General features: G+C 31.7%; 1 protein-coding gene and 1 long non-coding RNA gene across 3 annotated transcripts; one reads left to right on the top strand and one right to left on the bottom strand.

The window, feature by feature from the left end:
* Window positions 1-203: 203 nt before the first annotated feature.
* On the bottom strand, window positions 204-6,372 carry LOC114400046 (serine/threonine-protein phosphatase PP1-like). 2 transcript variants are annotated; one of them, XM_028362296.1, is made up of 4 exons: window positions 5,876-6,372; window positions 3,053-3,612; window positions 2,463-2,700; window positions 204-644 (listed from the first exon to the last, which is right to left on the bottom strand). In XM_028362296.1, exons 1-3 carry the CDS (start codon window positions 6,048-6,050, stop codon window positions 2,467-2,469), a joined length of 969 nt encoding a protein of 322 aa, XP_028218097.1. In that variant the 5' UTR covers window positions 6,051-6,372; the 3' UTR covers window positions 204-644; window positions 2,463-2,466. The 2 variants fall into 2 exon arrangements, with proteins under 2 accessions (XP_028218097.1, XP_028218095.1); XM_028362294.1 differs by having other exon boundaries at window positions 218-644; window positions 2,479-2,700; window positions 5,876-6,368.
* Window positions 6,373-8,078: 1,706 nt separating this feature from the next.
* LOC114400048 lies at window positions 8,079-9,157 on the top strand. Its single transcript, XR_003663892.1, has 2 exons — window positions 8,079-8,795; window positions 8,882-9,157. It is a non-coding gene; the product is annotated as an uncharacterized LOC114400048 (long non-coding RNA).
* Window positions 9,158-9,429: the final 272 nt, after the last annotated feature.

A 9,429-nucleotide genomic window follows, 5' to 3' on the forward strand; every position in this document is an offset into this window, starting at 1 on the left:
ATAAACTATATCATTTTATCTGAAATTAAATTATTTATTTTGATAAAACTTTCTTATCATTTGTTAACTAAAAACTTATTTTTTAGATTGACTTAAGTTTTTTATGCCTGAAAAAATAAGGTCATTTTCATACCAGTTCAATGCCTTGAATCAAGTTTCAGGAAAATGTAAACGAAGATGATCCCAAATCAAAACAAGATTTCTCACACAAAAAAGAAGACAATCAAAACGAGAAACGAAGAGATTCGACGACATTCTGTTTCAACAGCCTCAACTACCATCCGTATATGCCAAATCGGATAAAGCATTTTTAAATGGTTCTCAGCAACTGATGCCATGCGGATGTATCCATCTACACTTGAGAAGCTCACAGTTAGGAAAATATACCAGCTATTGGTGCACAACGAAGACAAGGAGATTATGGCTCTCCATCCTTGATATGCAAATTTGTACCAATAAAAAACAATTTTACATGGTTCATAATGGTGTTCCCAATGATTTTACAATTCCAAAATATCATAGTAGACGAAATGGAACTCGACTTTCCCCTTCCTGTAACCATTAGGAGTTCAAGCCCAAGCTGACCCGAAGTAGCAGCAACCTTTTTGCCAAATTTAATTTCATACTTTCGCACCCAGGAAGCACTGCATCAGATTGTGAGGGAGACAAATTTAGAATATATTGGTGAATGCAAAAAAGTGTGAACAACGAAAAATGGAAAACACGGACACTATTCAGTGCAGTGCTAAGTGATGTGATATAATCGCTTGAATTGAATGACTGATTAGGACATTACAGTTTAGCTTGTTTTGGCCTCACACTAGGTGTCCCCACACGGTAACACCCCGTGTGCGGGACTAATCCCCATTTGGGCATCTAATGCCATGACCCTAGTCTTAGGGTACTTCCAAGTCCAACCAACAAGATTTGAAACCTTCACAGCAGGTAAAATCTGCCTAACGGTATTATTAAGCTATTTAGCACAAAGCCACACTTTCTCACACACAAAGTAACAAATGCAACAGCATCCATTAACTGATTGGGGTGGGAAGCATGTGAAACAGCTGATACATTCAATGCCTTTGGTTGCACAGTGGCGGAGCTTGAACTAAAATTTTGGGGAGCCAAAATAAATTTTAATGCATATCTTTAATATGCAATATCATATTAAGTTGCAAAATAAATACAAACTTGAGAAAAAAATTATCAATTACATAAAAAATGATAAATTGTTTACATAATAATTACAAATAAAAATAGATAAAATCTATAATCATGTACTTGAAAATGCATAAAATTTGATAGAAAAAAACATTATAGGCTAAGCATTACATATTTTAGAAGGAAAGATTATTTTATCAAAGCATAGGCTGCACAACAATAACATCAAGGTGAAAAACGAGAGCAATAACAATGATTAAAAAAGTTAGTGGATCACTGGATTTATATCAAAACAGAAAAATAAGCCAATAACATAATTGAGATAATATATATATATATATATAATAACTAAAGAAAACGAAAACACATATATACTTATGAAGATAAATTGTGCAAATATGAAAAACAAGTCTATTGATATTGTTGAAACTAAGCTACAAGTTAGGTGTTCCGAGAATAAAAAATGAGAAAGAAAGAGAAGCAACTACCCTGTAAGTTTGTGTTAAGAAAAAAGTATCAGAAATTCATGAAAATGTTGAAACTATAATTGACCGAAAGAGAACCAACAGATGGGCTTTTGATTTTCGTTGAAAACAAGGAACTTTTGTCCTAAATTGTAAGTTAATCGAGTTAAGGTAAAAGAAACTAAGTATTAGAAATAATTAAATTTTGTATTAATCATATTATTATGGACATACACGTTTATGATTTAGAAAAACATTGGGGGGGGGGGGGGGGGGGGGGGTCATGGCTCCCCCCTGTCCCTATATAGCTCCACCAATGGTTGCACAGATGCATGCTTCAGTTGAAAAGCTATATTACTGTTTTATGTTTTACAATGTTAAATTTAATTTCTCAAATGTTTCCTAGCAGGGTTAGCACATCAAATAAGATCATTTTAATCATCCTAATTATGTTGGAAATGGCTGAATCTATGGAAATCCCACAAAACTAATCAAATTGAACACTATGAAAAAAATATCACTAAATAACCTAGAAAGTGGCAAATGTCTCCTCCAATTAGCCAGTCACCTAATCTCAAGCACAACCACCTCATCTTGGTTTTATGTAATCATGACAAGTGCTTATTTCAAGTATCACTGTTTGAAAGTTTCAGAAACAAATTCTCAGCCAGATACAAAGCCAATAGGAGTGTACAAAAATGCCAAACCAATATGAAGATTGATACTCAGAAATATCAACATTTGTGTGAAAGGGTGTATATCAAAAGATATCTCTGTCAAAAGTCACAAGCATTAGAAGATATGTACCTACTGATGTCAAGCAAGCAGTAGTAATACCTAATTATCTTCCTACCTTTACACCAGCTGGGGAGTTTCCAGGCTTAGCAGTGGTTGTACTTCCAAAATTGAGCTTTGCTTTTTTATCAGCTGGCTTTAATATTTGGAAAGAGCACATTAGTGTCTCATCAACACTCATCATAGCACCAGCATTGTCAAATTCCCCACAATAATTAGGTGCTGAAAATATTGTTACAAGTTGTCGATTAGCAAAGAACTCATATCCATCTTCCACAACCTGGTAAAAGAAGGCCAAAAAAAATAAATTATTTTCAATAGCATAGTTGATTGACACCTACTATCCCCCGATCTAAACATAAAGGCATGTACGGTACAAAGAATCAAATACTAAAGCTAATGCATTACATTGGAAAATGTTAAGTCTCAATGCATAAAATTGGGGGTCACATTTACATGGCAAAAAGCAATTCCCAGTTTAATGAAATTAAAGTTGTAATAATGCCAACAGATAGATTAAAATTGCTGGGGAAAAAAAATACATTTCACAGTCATTTTGTCATAGAAATAGGTATACAAACTCAATCCCAAAGATCTGGTCACACATTAAGCACCAAAGGCAGGAGTTTAACCTGATGAGCACGACAAATAAGATCAAGATCATGTTTCTGAAGAAACTCTGAGACCTTATCAGCACCAAATGTAAATGAAACTCCTCTGTCATTCATTCCCCATCCTTGAACATCTCTGCTCGGGTCAGACCAAAGGAGATCACAAAGCAAACCTGTATCAGGAACATCTGTGGGCCGCTGTAAATTTCTAATCTGATCCAAATTATTTAAGTCGGGAGAAAGTCCTCCATGCATACACAAAATCTTTTCATCAACACGGGCTGCCACAGGCAGGCAATTGAAGCAGTCTGTAAATGTCTTCCATAACCTTACATTGAACCTTCTCTTGCACTCATCATAAAATCCATATATCCGGTTTATAGAAGCACATTCATGGTTTCCCCTTAACAGGAAAAAGTTCTCAGGATATTTTATTTTATAAGCAAGGAGAAGGCAAATTGTTTCTAAACTTTGCTTCCCTCGATCCACATAATCCCCCAAAAACAAGTAGTTGGCTTCTGGAGGTAATCCACCATACTCAAAAAGCCTTAAAAGATCAGAATATTGCCCATGTACATCACCTGAAACATCAATACAAGGATATGAAAAACAAACCCCTAAAACACAATATTTTTCTTGTGTACAACAATAGAGTATTATATGGTACAAATGTGTAATATGTGAATATGAAACTGCAATATCAAATCATGATATAAATATTTTATGTCCCTTGCAGTGCAAATAAAATTCATGTTCGTTAATGTATTTATTCCCACGAGACTTCAATTTTTGCTTCTATACAAATATGTAATATGTGAATGAATATGAAAATGAATTATACAACAAAAACAATGTCATATACATCAGGACCTCTATGACCATGTGATCTAGAGTTCAATCTTTATTGCCCTCATTCTTCAAAATAAAACTTCAATTTCAGCATAAGGCAGGGTGGGCTGTGCATTGTGCACATTGCAAGCCTAAAGCCCTCTTTCATGAGGGGGCATATTAGATGTAGGGTTAATTATATTTTTGGTCCCTAAACGTTTTGAAATTTTCACTTTTAGTCCCTAAACAATTTTTTTAGCGTTTTTGGTCCCTAACACAACAGCCACGTAGGCAACAATGTGTATTTTTTTTTGTTGATAAACAGTGTTTTAATCCCTCATCTATTAGTATGACATCATGAACTTGTATGAACAAGTGAGGGATTAAGTAGTTTATAAAAAAAAAAAATAATAATACATGTGCCTGGCCCTATCGAACTACTTTATGATGTGGCAAATCATTGGGCTGCCAACGTGACTGTTATGTCATCAATTAACTTTGTTACTTGACAGCAGGAACTAAAACTGTTAACAGAAAAAATATAACGACCAAGAACGCTGAAAATTTTGTTTAAGGACTAAAAATGAAATTTGCAAAAAGTTTAGGGACTAAAACATATAACATAATTAACCCTTAAATATAAACCCATTCATGTACTTTCTCCAAGATCTTAACCTTTTAGGATCATTGGTTCATGTAGATGCCATTTTAGAATAGACAGAGGCATATCCAACTTTATGTTGAAACTAAAATATACTCTTAGCCATTAAAGATGCCATAATCTTAGTATAAAAACATTTTCAGGCTTTTCAACATCAATCCACAACAAAAAGAAAAGAAACAACATTTTTAGCAAATAACTTTTGAGAACTAATGATGTCAGAATCAGAAGCAAAAAATAAACTCGAGGGAATAAATACATTAATGAACATGAATTTTATTTGCAAGCACTGCAAGAGACATAAAAAATTTATCTCATGATTTGATAATGCAGTTTAAGTCAACTAAACCAACATTAGATAAATTGCTACTACAAGTTCAGTGATGTTAATTAAGAGACTTTTTATTGCCTTTCTTCATGTAAATCAATCAAAATTTTCATTTTACCCAAGAAAATCATATACACAAACAATATGAAATCCAGAAAACAAATGATGCATATTCTCAAAGCTCAAATTATATGATTATTCATTCATATGCATAGATTCATATGCAGTGATTGCAGTCCAGAATAAACTTGTCAGTAAGTGTACAAAAGGTAGCCACTAACCAGATAACCATGAAAAAGTAATGAAGCATGAAAATTAATTAACAATTTGTTCAATTCAAAAGAGAGGTCCCCTTGCTTGGTTTGGTTTGGTTTGGTTCAAGAGAAGGGAAGGAGAGGAGAGGAAAATGCCATCAACTTTTTTAACAAAACAAGGTATGATTAATAACAAAATCCCACCCCTCTGCTCTCTTAAACTTCTCTCAAACAAAAAACACCATAAAAATTTGGAAAGAAATTGCAGCAAAATGTCTTAGCTATACCATCCCCAACGCTGGAAACCCATACAAGAGTTCTCAAAGCTCACATTATACATAAATTCATCGAGCACGTGGAAAGATAAAAGATAAAATTCAATCAAATATATATTTGTGCGCAGATGTTTTTTCAACTGCCTAGATTCATCGATATTCAACGATATTGTTCACATGTTCGCTCCCATACGTATATTGATTATATTCCACAAAATACAGAACACTTCAGTACCAATCCAAATCAAATCAGTTTCCACTATTTCAAAATCCATCAGTACATGCAGTTCAGAACAACACACTGAATAAGCCAGTAAGTAATCCCTACTAATCCAGTTCAAAACACAGTCGTCAGTAAGCATGCAAAGGAGAATCATACATAAACATAGTAAAGCATGTAACTGAAAGCACTGAGATCATGTCCAAACCCCAAAATTAAGAGTAATGATTAGAATTTGACCAAATTAGACATGACGGTAATAAGAAAGGGAAAATTACCACAAATCTTAATAGGTGCTTCAAGCTCTAATAAATTAGGTTGTTGCAAGAAAATCTCTCTGGAAACTACGCAGAGTTGACGGATCTCGGACTCCGATAGCTGAACCTGCTTCCCCGGTCGGGTACGAACTTCGAGGAGGCGATTGATTATATCATCCAAAACCGATTGTTCCATTCTCTTCTTCTTCTTCTTCTTCCACTAAAGTCAACGTGTCTCTATTGGATGTGATTGTGAAGATGCGAAGGCCAAGACGACGAAGAAGAAGAACAAGAGTAGGAGGAGGAGTGAGCAGCGAATAACATGCCTCAACTGAAGAACGCGATCGTGGGCCGCAGTCGTTTTAAGCGCAGAGAGGTGTCGTTTCGTGGCCCGGCTGGATTTTCACATTCCTTTCGGAGAAATAGAGGGGGCTTTCTCCCTTCCTTTTTTTTTAATTTATCGATTCATTGTCCAAGCCGAAAATCATAATTCCTTTGTTCGGTTCGGGTCAGAGAGAGCCAGGGAGATATCGTCATTTTCTTTTATTCGATAATAATAAGAAGGAATGAAGTTTTGAAATTTCGATGAACACAAAAAATACTCGTGTCGCTTTGTTTCTCTCTCATAAATCAACAAAAAAAAAATTAGCATGTATAGTGCAGAAGACGAAAGTTTTTTTTTTTTTTATATGATCAAGATTTACATTAACTAACTATTTTACTATATAAATTATAGTATTATATTTAACATAAATAATAAATATTTTTACTTATAAAATTTATAAATTTAAATATAATTTTAATCCTTTTATTTTTTAAATTTACAATTTTAATTCCTCTATTTTAAAATAGAGATATTTAATTTCTATATTTTAAAAAATCTATAATTTTGGTCCTCTATCTTAAATCATAAATATTTGGTCTCTCAATTTTAAAAAATTTATAATTTTAGTTTTTTTGTCAAATTGAAGATGTTGATTAAATGAATAATTTCATGTTACGTTAATAAATTTGAAACACATCAAATTAATCTCTTCACCGGTCTAATTTTGAACTTTACGAATTTTACATAACGGTGGATTAAATATTTATATTTTAAAATAAGAAAACTAAAATTATGAATTTTAAAAAGTAAAAAACTAGATGTGTCTATTTTAAAATAGAGGGATGAGTTTTCAAATTTTTTAAAAATGGGGACCAAATTTGTATTTAAACCAAATTTATATATGAGTTTACAATATTAATGAGTAACTTAAATTGTGATATAAGATTATTTTTAAGTTGATTTTTTTAAATAGCTGTTAAAATTTAATTAATTTATAAATAAAGATAAAAGAAGTAGATTGAATAAAATAGATAATTAATCAAATCAAATATATAAATACAAATAAAAATAAAAGTGAGATACTTTGAGATAATTGGGAAAGATTTTTTTTACTAATTATAAAAATAACTTATGAAATATACTTCCAAAATAAAAGAATAAAAAAGTATTAAAAATGTGTAATTAAAAGAGTGAAATGAGTAGGAATTACATTCTAAATTATTTATTTTAATTTACATTAGAGGAATTGATTACCAGAAGCATTACCAAATGAAAGAAAAAGCTTACTCTCCTTTTAGTTGTTTCTTTTGTCACCCGTCTTTCTTTGCATGTTGCCAATGCACAACTGCAAATTATCATTTATTTATTTTGTTGCTCTTCTCTTCAAAGAAAAAATATGTAGTATAACAAACATATGAGTGACAAAATAGACTTGGCCGAACGAGTCGACTCTTATAACTCATTTTCTTATATTTAACTCAGTAATTTGTTTTGGTTTTGCTAATAGAAAGGCTCAAACGAAGGCAATGTTAAATTTTTATTTTTTAAATTAGGTCAAGATAATAAAAAAATAGTAAGATTTTAGCTTTTTACTTCATTTTGGTATGAGAGTGGTATTGCGTTAATATATACTAATATATTAAGTTTGAAGATGATCAATGAAAAGAAATGTGTCTTTTAGGCAAATTTTATAGTTGTTTTTAATATTAGATGGAATTATGTTGTTAAAAACCATTAGGTGGAATAAATTGTTTTCTGTCTCGCTTTTTTTTGCACTTTACTTGTCACAGATAAAAAAAAAAGATAAAATTCTGCATATTTATAGCATAGAGGATGCACTTAAAACTTAAAATATTCCAAAATAAAATAAACTCACTGGATAGTACTAATAATCGAGTGAGGTGTGTAAATGTTATAAATTACTTAACATCTGTGTGCTGTGTGTGTGGTGAGGATTTGAAATTCGTTTCGCATATTTATTTCCTTTTCTTCTCCCAGTCTTTCTCTCTTATTGGTTTTCATTATCAGATGCAATTTTATTCTGTGAAATTGACATTGATGTTTTTTTTATTCTGCAAATGATAAAAAAGAAAATCATTTTTTCTTTTAGAAAGCATTAAATGTCACGCGATTACATTGTTAAGAAAATAATTTTTGTAGAACCAAATGATAAAAAAAATTATGTGATGAGATTTTCTATTGCTTTTAATGTGGTTGTTTTGTTTGTTTTCTTTCTGCAAGTTGCGTTTTCTACTCTCTTTTTTTGTTGCAAAATGAGTTGTAAGTTATGTGTTTGTTGAAATACCTAAATGAAATTTTAGTTTGTAATCTTAAAAATCCATGTGTGTGCTGGTTTTGGGATGCCTCTCTGTTCATCATGATTTCTGATTTATTTTATTTATCACTTATTTTCTATGTTGATATGTGTGTTGTGTGTTCTGTGCAAGCAAACTCTCTCTAATTTACATAAATTATTATTATGAGTTAATTTTTTTAATAGTATGCCTATTTGCAGCACTGAAAACAGGTAACCCAACAACATCTAAGATAAGAAAGTATTCTTTTCTTAATAGGTTCTCACCATCATCAAGGAAGTTAACTGTCAGAGAATTAAAGGTAAAACATTTCATCGGTACATCTTAAAACTATTTTTGTTCTTTGATATTCGATATGGTTGATTTTAGTAATTTTTTATTATACAGCTAAAGTGATAACTGATAGAGCCTCTGGAAGATCGAAAGGAGTTGGTTTTGTTACTTTTAAAAAGGAAGATCAAAAGGAGTTGGATGGTCTGAATACTAAATATTTTGATGGTTGGGTTATATTTGTTGATCTTGCTAAATCAAGAGAGTCCAATCCTTCTTACCCAAGAAAGGAATCTTTTCTTTTATTTATTGCTATTATTATTTTTCTTCTTCATGTTTGGCTTTGTCACACTGTTGTTTAATGAAGGGCATACACCACATTTTTGTCTCTTATCTTTGATTGTCTCAGTAAAAAAATTATCTAAAAGATGGTTACATAGTTTGGACACGGGCAGAGAAGGTTCTGATGAAAGATGCAAAAATTTGGAAGAATTCATAATTACGATGATTTTGTATAGTGTCCAAGGGTAGTTGATCGGAGATAATTGATTTGTTTGTATATCATGTTTTAATTTCTTAGCTGCTTCTCAATAGTGATCGAATAACTATTAATTAAACACATGAATCATGGTTTGTTCGGTGCATTGCAAGTAGCCAGGTTGATA

This window comes from Glycine soja, chromosome 19 (genome assembly GCF_004193775.1).
Source record: "Glycine soja cultivar W05 chromosome 19, ASM419377v2, whole genome shotgun sequence".
Taxonomy (NCBI): Eukaryota; Viridiplantae; Streptophyta; class Magnoliopsida; order Fabales; family Fabaceae; genus Glycine; species Glycine soja.